The following is a 16313-nucleotide window of genomic DNA, read 5'->3' on the forward strand; positions in this document are numbered from 1 at the left end:
ATCTGTGCATTTAGGCCGTGGATCAAAACCATTGAAAAACAAACCTTTTCTGCTCCTGTGTTCCCCACCAATTTACCCACAAGAAATCTTTAGAATTGAGGAAAGAGCACAAACAAATGCTGATATTTCACAACTAAATTCCCAAACTACAAGAACTACCAAATAACATGACAAAACATTAAACTATCAAGCAACGCCCAAATAGGCAGGGGTCTGCGGGAGCATGACTTCATAGTACCATAAAACAATTTTAACAAAGGTGTTGGCCCGACAACAAGATCAGTCTTAGAAGGCACCAAGTAGACCAAAATCTTAAAATTCAAGGAATACTGCACTCAATTTGATCCAAAAAAAGAAAGAAAGAAGAAGATTCAGGGATAGTTAAGAGTGAATTTCAACAGAATTAGGTTTCTTTTGGCGGGGCCTTTTTGGCTGCTTCTGCAGCTGCTTTCTCTGCTTCGATCTCAGCAACAATGGCATCAATTTCAGCTTCCTCAAGTTGCTTAAGCCCATGCTCTTTTGTCATCACAGCAACTTCTATGTTTTTTCCACCACTTTCAACAACCTGATTCGTAGTGAAACACATGTTTAAATATCACTACAGTCGAAACAAATGCTCACATCCAACTATGCTCTTTCCATTTTTGCTGAAGGTCTAGTTGGATGCATGCATTTGTTCCCTAAATACCAATGCAGAAATCTAAAAACGAAACTGTTGTGTATTTCAATCCGCCTAAACAACAATATAATTTAGTCAACAACTTGAATCATAAAGAGCAGCGTTCAAATCACAGTTGATAACTCCGATGTGTGAGCGCATATGTACGTCAGAAATAAATTATCTAAATGCAGGTCAAGTAACCTCTTACATTGAAGAGGTAATTACTTCCCGTGAATGAGCAAGTCATAATTCATAAATTCCCGAGGCAGTTTAAGAAAGCCCAAAGTTTGCCATGGATAGAGGGATTTAGACATGTGGAATTCATTGGAAGACATTCTTCAAATGTCTGCCTGTCTGCGGTATTCAGTTGGCAACTCCTAAGTTACCAAATTCAAGAGCTCCTTTAGTCAAACCCACAATATACATGTTTTTGGTATAAATAACTGTGGTATCTACGCCAATTTGCACGCACAGTCGACTAATCCATTGTCAAAGCGTTATAGCGCACAAGGCACAATCTCACAAGCTCATCCCCTTGTGAACCACGCCGATAACATACATACAAGGATGGTAACAAGATTAAGCGTTTTGAATCTCTGGACACTATAAATCTGAAGTATGGAGCTGTCACCAGCTTCTAAGAGGGAAAAAATGATAATTTCCTTACAAACTTGAAGAGGTAAGTAATACTTTAAAAAAAAATAAAGGTGGTGTCCGGGTCGTCTTGCGCACACCCCTCCTATTCTACCTGGTACCTGCTACCTCCAATCGGTAAATGTACTGGGAATTCTACGTCCTAAGGCTTAGGCGAATGCGAAGTAATCAACTAGTGTTTTGTCTTACCCGGAATTTGAACCATGGTCGCCAAGAACTTCATTGACCACTAGACCACAACCTTGGTGAGAACTAATTTCTTTGCAACATAAAAATGAAAGGTAAATGATGTTTAGATAATCATTTGAGGCCTAATGACAAATCGTGTCTCATCTAAAATGATTTTCACGTCATCAGACAGCAAAAAAAGAGTTCTTTTGTTAGGAATAAAAACTGCTGTACAAATTCATGCTTATGTTTGTGCTGCATTGAGTTAGGGATAGACATGAGTAGGCAGTCCCATCAAAAATCTAAGTCACTAGGTATCACACTGCAAACAATAGTGACGTATATAGTTTCTAGAGGATGCCTCAAACAAGAAAGAAGGAGCAAGCAGTGCATATCACTTCTAAACAGAAAGAGTTCATCTCAAATTAATAATGATTTTAGCAGGGTCAATATATAACAGCCATACGATTTCAAACCAACCTTCTCAGCACACAAGTCATTAGGATTTACATTTGCAGGATTAGCCTCTAGGCATAGGAACAAAGATACAATAAAGAGAGCCTACCACTTGCAAACAGGAAAGGTTTTACCTAATTTCAGAAAGTGAATTGCATGTGAAACCCACTCCACTATAAGTTAGTTAATCAACTTGTCATGCTAAAAGTCTGAACCATACCCACAATAGTTTTCAGCCATCAAGTGCCTAAGGTTGACAATAGTTTTCAGCCATCAAGTGCCTAAGGTTGTCTGTCAGTAAATGCCAGGAAACAACTGATCTTGTATTTCTATCAGGTAAGAGCTGCCAATGCTCACACGCTAAAATGTTCTAAAGCCAACGGCCCAGTTCCTAGGCTTCCAAACTCCTGTTTCATACAAATGAACATTTTTTCTGTAGATGTGATTTTCCAATACTTAGAAATTATAGTTAGTTGCATTTTACTATCAAATCTAACATTTTTGCTCAACATGGCATTCATATTATGTCTAGGTGACAAAGGCTATATAATCTTAAGTCAATCTCCTTACATCTTCTTATTTTTTTTTTGAAATTAAAGTCAATCTCCTTACATCTTAATAGATAAACAATTAGAGATTTTTTTTTTTGAAACAGAATAAACATTAGAGCACTACTTTTGAAGGATTTGGATTTCTGGTAATAAAAGAAGCTCATTCCTTAAGAGGAAAATGCAGCTACTACTTTTCATCCTCACTTCGCGATATGTTTAACATCTTTCCTAGGGCAAAATAAACTTCACTTCCTCCCATGTAACTTCACAAATATTACCTTATAAATGCGCCTGCATAGATCGGGATGGATAAAAGAGTTCCTATTATCAACTATCTTGGAACTGAGCAGAGTTGATTGATTGAACTAGGAAGAAAGGAAGAGTTAAATAACTGAATGGCCCCTTATGTTCTGAACATCTAAAAATAGGATGATGAAAAGCAATGCAAGTTAACACCGAGAGAAGCAAGACAATATAAGGCCCAGATCTTAACATGCAACAGAAACTCAAATTATTTATGATGTTGTGAAAGGAAAATATATTAACAAAAAGCTTGAGAACAACTGTAAACAGAGGCCACTTACTTCAAGCAAAGCACGTATTGCCAGTTTCACAGTTTCCTGGCCAGATGTTTCTTTGTAATTCTTCTCCAAGAACTCGCGAGTAGAGTTGGAGTTCCTGCCAGTCGCATTGGCTTTCCAAGCTGAGAATGTACCTGATGGATCTGTTTGGTAAAGTGAGGGGACACCTGTATGTGGGTCAAAACCAATGATCAAGGTGGATAGGCCAAATGGCCTCACCCCACCACTTTGAGTATACTTTTGCTGAAGACCAGCAATGTACCGAGTTATGTACTCAACGGTAACAGGATCTTCAACCGTAAGCCTATGACTCTGACACTCAATACGTGCCTTATTCACAAGGACTCGTGCATCTGCTTTCAGTCCAGCACAGGCCAATGCAATGTGATCATCTAGATTTACTATCTTTCTTACTGACCTACAAACACGAAAAAGATTAATTAGATTAGGCATTCAAAACAGGTGGAGAACAAAATAAAATGCAAGAATGATATCTAATCACCAAGAACACTAGGCGAGGGTGATCAAAGTAAACTTAAGTGCTATGTATTTGACAGAACACATCACCTAATAAATAAAGTAAACAAATGACCTAGTTATACATATACCACAAACTCCTATCTTCAACCACCAGAAAAGAGACACCCTTTTGTCCTAGTCTGTATTACCTCATGGAAGTTGTCATTTTGAGACAGTTCATTCTCGAGGAAGGGATAGTTGGGGCATAGCACAGAATGTGTCCAGAGAAGTCTTACATCCACTTTGTTCAGGCTCCTTACGTGACCAAAATAATATCTTTCCTAAAAAGCTTTTTTTAAGCTGCTCAGTGGAGCAATAAATTTATATCCATTGTATTGATTGTTTTGTCACTCTCCCTAGCCCGACCCACCCTCGAGAGGAAAAACCATAATCCAAAAAGAAAGCTCTTGCTATTGATATCAATGACAATGCAAAGATTTCTTTTTAACAGGTAAATATGTATTTCTATTAAAATGAGAAAACTGGAACTAAGATGGTGCCAGGGAATCACATGTCTGAAACATTCCCGACCAAAAACAAAAAGATCACGTCGAAAAGCCAAAATCCATTAACATGAATATTCAATTTCTGAGTAGCACCTATTTTTCTTTCAAAGCACCTTGGGTTGCTTTCCATCCATATTACCCAACACGCGCAGGGTTGAACTGTAAATATTTTCCTCACTGATTCTCACTTCCAACACTCCAGCACATCAAATAAGAAGTACATTATATTACACACCATTAGGTCCAGATGGTAATAAAAGTTCAGCTAAACCACTTGCCCAGGCAAGAGTCAAGGAAACAAAACCTCCATATATTGAACCTTCTATTGATAAACTGAAAATTGTTTAAAGCTTCCTCTCCTTCTAGTAGCACTACTCAGAAAACAAAAATTAAACAGCATATAGACACTACCTTAATGAGATACACATTCCATGTCACAACCAAGAAAATTGAGGAGAAAAACCCTAAATCTCGCGAAATCACAGAGTAAACCTACAGATTGTTTTTTTTAGATCTTAAAACCAAATAAAATTTTAAAAAGAGGTACCTGGAGTCCTGAAGCTTGGGAGTAGACTTCTTCTCGACGCCAAGGACAACAGTGTCAGTTCCACGTACACCGACGGCTGCGTTTCCTTTGCGTACGGCTTCCATGGCGTACTCCACTTGGAATAGGTGGCCGTCCGGCGAGAAAACAGTGATCGCTCTATCGTATCTAGCCATTTATCTGATACTAAAAGCTATTGAACAATTTGAGCTCTGAGATATTTCAGTTTCTTCCGATCTGTTGAGTGTTTGTGTGATTTCAGTTTCTTCCGATCTGTTGAGTGTTTGTTTCTGAAAGTTCTTCCCTCTAACCTTTAATTAACTTTAGTTATCAAGAAAATGACCAAAAAAAAAATGTTCATCATGTTCGAGGATGAGTTAAAAGTGATCATGTATTTTTAAGCAGATTTAATTCAGTAAATTTTTTAAAATTTGAGTTTTTTTATCTCCATTAAATATCTAACGAACTCTAACTATTAAATTTAATATATAAATATTAAAAATAATTATTAACAAAAACATCATAAAATATTATTAAACCTCTAAAACTATACAAGATTTTATGGGAAAAAAACAACAACAACATAAACTACAAAAGTTATACCTCAAATATGAATTTATATTAAATTCACTGTCTTTTCTAATTACAATTTTTGTTAAATTTAATAATCAACTTTTCTTAAGTAATTGACGTTTCAAGAAGTCTGTTACGTTTGTCCAAATTTAAAGGACCAAAACCATTTATAATCATGTTTAAGGAATTAATTTAACCTTAGCTCGGACCATTTTTATTATTTCTTTCGTTTATTACATGGAACAATATTTTCAATTAGGAAATGAGCAAAATCATACCATACAAAATATCTTAAGTTAAACATCTATTCTACTTTGAGGTTATTCATATAATTTTCATAAGTAAATTATTTCGAATTTGTACTTAACCCTAATATAATGATTGTAAATTATAATTAAAAGTACAAATAAATTTAAGCTTTTTAAGAATATATTTGTACGTGAAGTCTATTTTATCCATATTGAAACTTCCTCAGATTTTAGAAAAAAATAAAATTACAACATATATAAAAGTCTAAATTTGCGCTTTTCCCTTCTTTATTTGATGTTCATTGCTTCAAATTCTTTGAAGTAAAAATTGTCTGATTTAATGTTAAATAATATAAATCATAACAAAATATAGATAAATTTAAGTTATTCAATATATTTGGATGTGGAGTCCATTTAATCCTTACTTCAAAGAAGTTAATTGCAAATAGTTTGACCTATAAATTCTCTCTTCCTCAAGCTAGTACCAAAAAAAATTATTATTTGTGACTTCTAGACGGCAAATAGTTCTAACTTAAATTTTAAAGTGGTACTAAAGATTAGGTAGGAGAAGAACTAGATCTAGAATTCTTTGCCCCTTCCTTTATACCAAGAAGTAAGTTCAGAACATACGAATAATAGGCTCATTTATTTAAATTATTAGTTTATGAAGTTATTTCAGATATCTTGAGTAAAAAATGAGAAGAATTTGATAGTTAAAGATCTATTTCTATGAAGTAAGAAACTATCGGAAAGCTCACTCTTAACCGGACTTGAAGCAAAGAGTAGAACATGATATTTCTTAATTCAGCTTATCAAGCTATTACAAAAGAGTTCTCCAGAAAAGAAATCATTTTCGCGGTATTGGAACATGTATAAAAATTTGCGCTTTTTCCTGTCATATTTGCTGTTCGCCGCCCCCAACTCTTTGAAGTAAAAGATTGTCTGATTTATGCATGTGTGTATATACATGTCTTTAGAACATCAATATTTTTCAAGGGAAACGCATGTATAAACACCAACTTTAAACTTTCAAACAGTATTTTTCAAAATTCAATTTCACCAAAACTCATTTTTTCTTCTTTTATTTTTCAAATTTCAACCAAATCTGTGTCCACACACACCTACTAAAAGCTCCAGATCTAACAAATTAAGTTGCCAACTAACAAATGCAACACATCTACTATAGTACAAAGCCAATACATACTATCATTCCTGCAAATTCAAAGTTCAGATACATTACATCATTTTCTCTCAGTGTCATCTCACGCGCAAAGATAAACTCTGTAAGCAATAGACAAAACTAAAGAGGAGGTTAGAGATGTTAAGAGATGGCAAGTGGAACATCCAGTTCATATTCACTTCTGCTTGCTCTTCAGCTTAGAAAGGTTAGCTTTAGCAGCAGCTTTTGCAACTGTAGTAGGCTTGATAGCACCCTTTGGATTCAGAGCTTTTCTTATCTTAAACACAGCCCACGCAGTCCCTATAGCATATCCTGCAGCATCGAATCCTTCACGTGTCATCTGTGCAGCCTGGTCACCATGTCTGCACCACCAGCATAAGTTTTAAGCATACTGATCCAAGAATTTGTTATAGAGAAATGGATACAGAAAGTAGGAAAATGAAAAGATATCAGTTAGTCAAAAAATATTTTTCCAATCCTCTCATATTCGGTTAGTCAAAATTTTTGAACAATATTTTCTTTAAAGAACAAGTTCTTAAAAGAGTGAGGAAAATGACTTTCCGGGAGGGAAAACAGGTTCCATAAGTAGCATTCCACATTGATTGTGTCCGAAAGACCTCATCTTCGCCCCCATCCCATAGCTCCCATCCCCATCCCCACCACCCCTAACCCCTACCCCACGTATTTTTCTAGATTAGATACAAATGAGGAAAGTATTTTTTGCTTATGTAGAAACAGAAAATTTCACTTACTTTTCTGAAAAATATCTTCCTTCCTACCGAAGGCACCCTAAAACAAACAAGACCTGAGGCTTATAGGACACTTCTTCGAAAGATTGATCGCCCAAAATTGGCAGTAGCAGTTAGGGGATACAATAAATTACTACAATTATCTAAAGTGATGGTCGTGGTTTTTCCTGATGTTTATTCTCATATTTATGGAAGAGAACTTCAAAAGGAATTGGAAGGTTTACAGTAAAAACACGTCTTTTTTTTTTTTTTTGTAAATAACAACTTCCATCTTACATGATTTCTAACCGGAAGAACCACATTTTGAGTTTATCGATTTGTGAGTTTGGAAAGCTTCTAATTGCTATTACAGTTTTCATCTAACCTCCATATTTAGCAACAAAACAAAACTTACCTCTGTTGAACAAGACCAGTTGTCACTACTGAGGTTGTTGACATCACATTCTTTCCGGCCACCTCAACGGCATCACAAACTTTATCTGTTATAATGTAGCAAAACCAACAATGTCAGGAGTCTACAAAGAAAATAACATAGTAGTTCTGTTCTTCTTATGAACACATCATGTCGATTTTATTCCCCTCAATTCAAACCAAACAGATAAATAAAAATGTTCAACTAACTTAAAAAATAAGTTGATCGAGTAGAAACACATACTGAATCCATCCAAGGAAGCAAGAACAATTTCTCCTGGAAGAAGGCTAAAGAATCTCTGACCAGCTTTTGAGTTTGCAATAGAACTTGTGAAGAATCCAGAGACCTTCACTACTCCTGAGAGTATACCAGTTGCCACTTTCTCTGACATTTTTGTCATCTTCTTCACCCTAAAAGGAGCAGAAGGAAAATATGCATAAAGTTTACGCAAGCAAAACTCTTATCAATTTGTAAGAAACTCAATCCTACAATTCATTCAGCTACACTTGAAACTAGTACTCCCTCCGTTTTGCTTTGTTCATTACTTCCCCTTTTATTCCATTCCCAAAAATATGCCTCTTCCCCTTTCTGGCAGCTTTTAATTCCAACTTTCCAAGTGACATGCTTGAGATCACAACATAGATTAAAGAGCATTTTGGTACATTTTACTCATTTTTAATTTAAAATCACAAAATTCATAAGTCTCCTTTATTTTCTTAAAGAACATTTTGATACAGTCTGCAGTTCCTTTATTTTCTTAAATTCCGTATTAAGTAAAAACCGTACAAATAAATTGAAACGAATGTAGTGGTATATTACAAATCAATGCTCAATGGAGAGTAAAATTCAACAGAAAAAATGAAAAAAGACTGTACCTTTTCATCCTGCGCATAGCCTCAGGGCTAATCTCAGAGTTGCTTCCTCTTCCCATCCTCTTGACCAATACATCATTCCCCCACTTCAACCCATCCACAGTAACATCCCCACACCACAATATCCCCTTTATCAACTGACCCGATCCGGCTGCAATCATTCTTGCAATACTGCTACTATAATCCTCAACATTCGGAGCCAAAGTAGTCCAGTACGCCGCCGAACTCCTCTCCATATCCTCCTTTTTCTTCTCCATCTCTTCTGGTGAAACATCTTTTGGTGTCATCCACCATTTTTCTGCAACCCCTTTATCGTTCTTCACTTTCTCCACCCTAAACGCACTGTACTTCGCCAATACTAAATCTAACTCCTTTAACACCCTCTCTTGCCCTTTCGATGCTATTGTTAACCCATAGTTGAGTAAATTCTCTGCGTATCCATCTTCATCATTTGCTTCAGAAGGTACACGGAGAGTGAAGAAATAGTGAGATTCATCAAGCTTGACAGAAGCTTCATCTCTCGCTAATGGCCATTGGATTTGATCTCCGACACGTGCAAGAACAGCAACAACGTTCTCGCCCTGTTTTAGTTGAACAATCTCGAATTCACCACTAGCGAGTTCGATGCTACGTTCTTTGTCGATCAGATGGACAATCGCACCTGGGATTTGGACAATCACTTCTTCCAGTGACACAAAGTTGGAATTTTGATTCGGCCCATTGTTTTCAGTTTCTGGGAATAGATTCTCTGCTAGATCTTTCATATCAATAGTTGGATACATCGAAGAAGAAGTTGATGTGTTCTTTTGGGTATTTGTAAGAAATGGATAAGTTGATTCTGGATTTGAATCAATTACTTCTGGGTATAATTTGGGAGGATTTGGGTGTTGAGAAGACATAGTTTTTTTCTTGGATTCTTGATTCCCCATTTTGGACACAAAAAGGAAACAACTTTGTGAAGATCTTAGAGTTAGTTTGAAGATTTATTCAAGTTTTAGCTTAGGGGGTAAGAAAATGGAAAAAAAGACGGTTCTGAGGTTGAAGGCGAGTTGACGTGGCACACCACGTGGCTTAATGTGTAAAGTCCGTGTGGAAGCCGACGAGATTCTTCGCGTGATTTGTAATAGATATTCAGGGATAAATTTTGTGCCGTATTAAAGATATTTTCTTTTTTTTTGTATAATTTGATTTGATAAATTATCGGTGAGAAGTATGATCGATGACTTGAAAGTGACGACTATTTAGAAAGTTGGTCAGTCTGGTTTAAATCGTTATTGAACTTTTTTGAAAGGATCATACATATAACACACTAGATATAGGTACTTGTGTCAATACTGATCTAATATATTTTACTTATTTTGTCTTAATTTATGTGATACAAACAAAATTTAGAAAATTAATTAAAGATTTTTTAATTTTTTAAAATATTTTAAATTATTAATTATTATAATCTATAATATTGTTTATGTGATTTGCACATAATATATATCACTCCGCACAAGTAAAATTTTAAGATTTAACTAAACTGTTTATATGTTTTTAAAAATATGTTAAGCAGTTAATTATTATGATTTATAATATTTTTTATGTAATTTTTAAATATATAATATATTAAAAAAAGAAAATAATAACACATTGGAAAATGTCATTGTGATAATATACTATTTATCATATCTTTTTAAATTGAAATAAAACGTAGGATAATTTATTTCATCAGCTGTAAACATATTTAATTAATTTGATCACAAAATTACACTAATGGCATTAGTCAATTATAGTTGATAGTTAAGCTATTTATTATTATTTCATAATTATCATAAAATTTGATTAGTTATAATTTTTTAAAACACATACTATTATATGAGTATTTATACTACTATGTAGGACCTCATTACTAGTAAGAAAACTAAGACTGAAAGGCGAAAGAAGCCACTCTTTGGATGAGGCAATTTAAAAGACTTGCAAAGTAAGCGCGTGCCATAGAAACTCCACATAATGTAGATGTAATATTTGCTGCAGGTGGGTCAACATGATCAGAAAAATAGTACTTTTTCCAAAGAATAGATAAATAAATAAATAAATAAAATAACATGTTTTGGCATTATTGTCCAACAAAACAAACAGTACCATTGTATTAGCATTCAGTACATATCAGTCACAACTATTAATTTACAATATACGAAAATCACCCCTTAGTCGGCAAGCAAATATGTGGATCAAGAGCTGCTTGTGCTAGTAGTAAATATATAGATTTTTTTTAAAATAAAAAATTAATTTTTATTAGACGAAAAAATATATGTGAGTTATTTTTATAATAATAGAAATATATGTAAATCGCTTTTTATAATGATAAAAATATATATTATTCACTTATATAACAGTAGAAATATATGGAATACACTTTTGTAACAACTAAATAACAAAGGTCCTTTTCCTATTTTTTTCTTTTTGCTAAAGAATATTGCTGATGTTTCTTGTTTCAGTTAAAAAATATTCCCCGATAATTAAAAGGATTTTTTCGTTTGATACAAGTAAGTGTTTTTGTTCTTCTCTACCGCTGGAATGTTCAGCTACGAAGTGTGATTTGTATGAATCACCAAGAATCGTAAGTGTGTTTATGAAGATGGGCAAAGTTAAAGATGCAGATAAGCTGTTCGAGAAAATACCTGAAAAGAATGTTGTTATTTGGTCGATCATGGTCCATGGATATTCTAAAAATGGGTTACAGAAAAAATCAGTTGAATGTTTCACCTCAATGAGAAAAACTGGTTTAGTGCCTAACTCCTATACCATTGTGGGTGTTCTCGTGGGGGTCTCAGGATTGAGGAACTTAATACTCGGACAATCAGTTCATGGGCTGATAGTGAAGTTGGGGTGGGAAGATAATTCATTTGTGGGCACTTCACTTCTAGAGGCTTATGCAAAATGTGGAAATATCAACGACTCTTGCAAGATTTTTGAGAACATAAAAAGTCAAGGTTTGGTTCCATGTAATGCAATGATCAGTGCATTTGTACATAATGGATTCTTTGAAGAGGCTTTCTTGTTATTTAATAGGTCTAGAGAGTCTGACTTGTTTCCTAATTCAATGACAGTTATGGCCTTGACACAGAGCTGTGTGGCTATGGGTTCCAAATGTCTTTGTGAATCAGTTCATGCTATGGCTGTTAAGTTTGGTCTTGTGTATGATATACAGGTCAACAATTCACTGCTTTTTATGTATTCAAGTTTGATGGAGTTATCTGCTGCTTGGGAGATTTTCGATACAATGGAAGGGAAAGATGTCATCAGTTGGTCAACGATGATGAGCTTACTGGTTCACCTAGAATATGCTTCAGATGCTATAACGATATTCCTCCATATGAGAGATTCTGAGAATGAATATGATCACCTCATCCTAATGAATCTCATTTCAGCTTGTGGAATTTTGGGCAACTTGAAGATGGGAAAATCTGTTCATACTCAAGTAATAACTCATGGTTTTGGATCAGAGCTGCCTATACTTAATGCCATGATTACTATGTATGCAAGATGTGAAGAGTTGAATTCTTCAAGAACTGTTTTTGATAATTCAACCACTAAGACTATGGTATCATGGACATCTATCATTTCAGGACTTCTGCATAATGGAAGGCCCAGGGAGGCACTAGATATGTTCATTCGCGTTAGAATTGAAGAAAATTTCTGTACTGATTCGGTTCTTCTGGTTAGTGCACTAGCTGCGGCTGGTGAAATGGTTGCTTCAGAACTCTGCGTGCAACTCCATTGCCATACTATAAAAACAGGGCTTACAAACTATAGAAGTATTCAGAATTGTCTCATATCAACCTACTCAAAGTGTGGGAATGTTGAACTTGCAAACAATGTTTTTGTGCGAATGGGATCTCTTCGTGATATTGTATCATGGAATGCTATTATAAATGGGTATGGTATCAATGGCCACGGGGAAACTGCTCTTTCCCTGTTCTATGAGTTCAGAAAGGGTGGAGGAATACCTGACAGTGCTACTTACTTGAGCGTTTTGAGTGCTTGTAGTCATTCAGGATTGGCAAGTAATGGTTTGTTGATTTTCAGTCAGATAATAGAAGAAAATAGAATCCGAGTTAGTGCAGAACATTATGGCTGTATAGCTGATTTGCTTGCTCGGGCAGGTTACTTGCCTGATGTAAGTTCGTTCTTGGATGGAGATGGTAAGACTCTTTGGAAGGCTATATTGAACGGATGTGCACGTAATAGTGATTTAAAATTAGCAGAATTTGCTGCAAGAAAGTTTCATGAGCAGATTAAAAAAGATCCTGGTCAACTTATGCTACTCTCAAATCTTTATGCATCAGTTGGGAGATTTGAAGATGCAGAAGCCTTGAGGTTGAGCATGGAGACAGAGAAATGGATTAAAGTTCCAGGATTCAGCATTCTCTCTGGAAATCTATAACATGTGAAATCCAAATCAGTCATCCACATGAATGAATAAAAATTATGCAACTTCATATCATGAGGAACTGTTGTAACATCTGGCATAAAAGGTGCAAGCTTTGAAAGGAAAAAGGAATCAACTTTCATAAACAAATCTGTTTAAAGAGTGATACTTTCCAAAGAGAGAACAATCGCAGAAACAAAAAAGGATGACAAGCTATGAATGATATATTTTCTAAAACTCAGGTCTAAAGATAAGCAAGAGCAGGATGCAGCTTTGTGCCAATGGTTTAACGTTTCAACAGGTAAAGAGTCAGAATCATGCATCAGTAATATAGATAAGCTCGAACATCTTCAGTTAGCTTGTCTCAAAAATTTGTACTCACCATGGCTGAAAATCAATCATGTGATAGATCATTGAACCATTCCCTTTGAAAGGATAGTTCTCTCTGGCAGATGACTTCTTCAATAAAACTTAGAATCTCTTTCTTTAACATAGACGAGAGCCTATAATCAGTTTATGCAAGAAGAGGGGCAATCTGTCTGCTACATGTAACATGCCTCTATCGCCATAAGCTGTAAAACAAGTAACAAACTAGCTTGCCTAAAGACAGTCATAATGCATCATGGATCTCAGTGGGACTTATTCATCCTGGAATATTTAAGTAGAAGGTTACAAAAACCAAGGTTTTTCAATTTTGACATGATACTCATATAAACAAAGGCAAACAGAACATAAGAAAGCATGTTACCAGAATCTCTATACATCACTAAGGATTAGCAGCCAAAAGGATTAAAGCTTTGAATAATGTAGCACAACCTTGATTAATATAGAAGAGTCATCTGCTTACAGCATATCTAAATCCGAATGGTGTATTTCCTTCACACCATGATAGTATTATTTACGAACGACAGGAATCCTATTTTCTCCAGTATGTTCGGTAATTGCTCCATCTGGAGGAAAATAATTGAATTCTAGTCCTAGTAATATGTAACAATCAACCCAAAAAAAATCAATCCCGCTAACATTTAGGCACATCACTAGTTGTTCACTAGTAACATTTTATCAGGCAGATCAAATAGCATCCAGCAGCCACTTGGAATCAAATAGCACCCTCCTTAAAAGAATGACTTATAAGTAGAATCTCTTTTTCTGTAATAGAAAGTGAATTTATCATCAGCATATGTACAAAGAGGGGGCAATCCATCTACTACATGCATCCACTGCCAAAAGGCAGTACAGCAACTAACAGACTAGTTGCATAAGACAGTTCTAATGAAATGTGGCTCTCTTGAGACCTCTTCATCCATGAATATGAAGTTGAATGTAGAAAAATGGAGATCCAATATGGACATGCTACTCGCATAAATGAAGCAAATTATAACATTGAAAAGCATGTCACCAAAATGTTAAAACATCACTAATGATTAGCAATGGAAAGGATTGTAAAGATTTGATAAATAAGCATATCAAAACAGAGCCAGCTGGTTTCAGCACATAAAAGTCGAACCATGGATTCCTTCAAAATCAAAATTGAGAAGATGGCGAAAACAAAAAGCAACAGTAATATCTAAATAAAAACAGGTGATGCAAAATCTACTTCAAAACAAAATCTCAGGCACAGCCCCCTGAAGACTTCAAAATATAAGGGATCTGTTATCAGTAAAGCTCTTACTAACACTGATTATTCTTATGCTCTTATCTTGCTTCTCTTACTCTTTGCCTTCACTGACCCATCCTTCAGCTTTTTCTCAAGCTCAGAACTATTCTTCTTCTTCTTTCCATCTTTCAAAGAAAACTTACTTTTCTTTTGTTGCTCAGCTTTTTTCAACTTCTTTGCCTTCTTCTCACCATTCGACTCACTCAGAATGCTAACCTTCTCAGCTTTCCCCTTTTTCACTTTCGCAACTTCATGATCCTCACTCTCTTCAATGTCTTCATCATTGCTTTCCTCTTCTTCATTATTACCAACACCATCATCATCATCACTTCCCAATTCATCTACACCAGTGTCAAAGTCCATATACCTAACTTCATGAATCCTCCCTTTATTCTTCCCCTTCTTCTTCCCTGCACCCTCTTCAGCTTTCCTGCTACTCTCCTTAACCTCAACCAAACCACCACTCTTTTCTTCATCTATATCCTCAGCTTCTTTCTCCTTAAATCCCTGAATCTTGAGTTTGATCTCAGGCAACACTTGATACAAAGGCAATGCCAAAGAATCAGAAAGTCTCAAGTGCAAGCTTCTCACACCACCCCATTTCTTGGGAACCACCTGAACAACACCCTCTATTGCTTCGACCACATTGTCAACAATCTGTGCAGAGTCCATTGAACCCTTACCAATCCTCATCATACAACAAGTTCCAGTCCTCAAGTAAAACAACCCAGACCCACAAGCCCTTTCCACTTGCTCCTTCCAATTCTTGTGTGTCAAGTCTAATGGCAAAGGCAGCTTCTTTTTCTTAAAAAACTGCTTACCTAGAAGCTTAGGAAGCAAATGAACAATCCTTCTGTCAACCAAGAAAAGATCATATGAATCACAAAGCTTTCTCTTCGCTTCAAAGGGTTTGTAGTTAGTCTTAAGCTTCGAAAGCTTAATGACTTTGGTGATGGGTATGTTTTGGGATTTAATAATCTTTTTCGCAGCGTCGGAAGTGAGCTTGGAATTGGGTCTGTCGTCAATGATAAGGCAGAGTTCGGAGGAAGCATCATGAAGAGGGTGAGGGAAAGGGATTCTGAAAGCGTTGGTACGAGGTTGTGGTGGTATTTTCTTAAGAGTGAGGTTAAGGAAGATGAAATCGTCTTGTGGAAGTAATTGAGGTTTCTGGGTTTTCGACTTGGAATCTTTCCATTTGAGAAGGGAGTCCACTGCCTTCTCTACGGTGGAGCGGCTAACCTTGGTGGCGGCGGAGGGTGGAGCAGACTCCATTTGGGATTTTCGGACAATTGAAAAGCAATACTGGATGAAACAATTCAAAGAAAATAGTTTAGAAAATCTGCAATCAATAGAAAATTAGGGTTCAATTATATGAAAGCATTACCTTGAGTTGAAAATTGCAAGTGCAAGAGAGAAAGTAGAATAAGATGAAGAGACCTTAAACCCTAAAACCCTTTTGCCATCGTATAGATGAGGAAATTCAAAGGAAGTACATCAAGAAGATTAAATGATACGTACAGCCCCTTACTTTTCAAAATGGCGAATACATCCCTAATTTTCCCTGT

At 35.6% G+C, this 16313-nt stretch overlaps 4 protein-coding genes across 5 annotated transcripts; 1 reads left to right on the forward strand and 3 right to left on the reverse strand.

The window, feature by feature from the left end:
- Nucleotides 1–95: 95 nt before the first annotated feature.
- Nucleotides 96–5002, reverse strand: LOC129885325 (proteasome subunit alpha type-7). Its single transcript, XM_055959565.1, has 3 exons — nucleotides 4644–5002; nucleotides 3075–3489; nucleotides 96–565 (listed from the first exon to the last, which is right to left on the reverse strand). Exons 1-3 carry the CDS (start codon nucleotides 4814–4816, stop codon nucleotides 404–406), a joined length of 750 nt encoding a protein of 249 aa, XP_055815540.1. The 5' UTR covers nucleotides 4817–5002; the 3' UTR covers nucleotides 96–403.
- A 1599-nt stretch (nucleotides 5003–6601) lies between these two features.
- On the reverse strand, nucleotides 6602–9752 carry LOC129885326 (protein EARLY-RESPONSIVE TO DEHYDRATION 7, chloroplastic-like). The gene is made up of 4 exons (XM_055959566.1): nucleotides 8678–9752; nucleotides 8046–8212; nucleotides 7785–7869; nucleotides 6602–7003 (listed from the first exon to the last, which is right to left on the reverse strand). Exons 1-4 carry the CDS (start codon nucleotides 9601–9603, stop codon nucleotides 6817–6819), a joined length of 1365 nt encoding a protein of 454 aa, XP_055815541.1. The 5' UTR covers nucleotides 9604–9752; the 3' UTR covers nucleotides 6602–6816.
- A 1545-nt stretch (nucleotides 9753–11297) lies between these two features.
- LOC129887356 (pentatricopeptide repeat-containing protein At3g03580-like) lies at nucleotides 11298–13106 on the forward strand. The gene has a single exon (XM_055962426.1). It carries the CDS (start codon nucleotides 11298–11300, stop codon nucleotides 13104–13106), a length of 1809 nt encoding a protein of 602 aa, XP_055818401.1.
- Nucleotides 13107–14106: 1000 nt separating this feature from the next.
- On the reverse strand, nucleotides 14107–16239 carry LOC129885328 (uncharacterized). Of its 2 annotated transcripts, XM_055959568.1 has the most exons (3): nucleotides 16133–16239; nucleotides 14768–16050; nucleotides 14107–14240 (listed from the first exon to the last, which is right to left on the reverse strand). In XM_055959568.1, the coding sequence occupies exon 2, from the start codon at nucleotides 16018–16020 to the stop codon at nucleotides 14779–14781; it is 1242 nt and encodes a 413-aa protein (XP_055815543.1). In that variant the 5' UTR covers nucleotides 16021–16050; nucleotides 16133–16239; the 3' UTR covers nucleotides 14107–14240; nucleotides 14768–14778. The 2 variants fall into 2 exon arrangements, with proteins under 2 accessions (XP_055815543.1, XP_055815542.1); XM_055959567.1 differs by lacking the exon at nucleotides 14107–14240 and having other exon boundaries at nucleotides 14577–16050.
- Between the last annotated feature and the right edge of the window lie 74 nt (nucleotides 16240–16313).

Source organism: Solanum dulcamara, chromosome 4 (assembly GCF_947179165.1).
Source record: "Solanum dulcamara chromosome 4, daSolDulc1.2, whole genome shotgun sequence".
Classification (NCBI taxonomy): domain Eukaryota; kingdom Viridiplantae; phylum Streptophyta; class Magnoliopsida; order Solanales; family Solanaceae; genus Solanum; species Solanum dulcamara.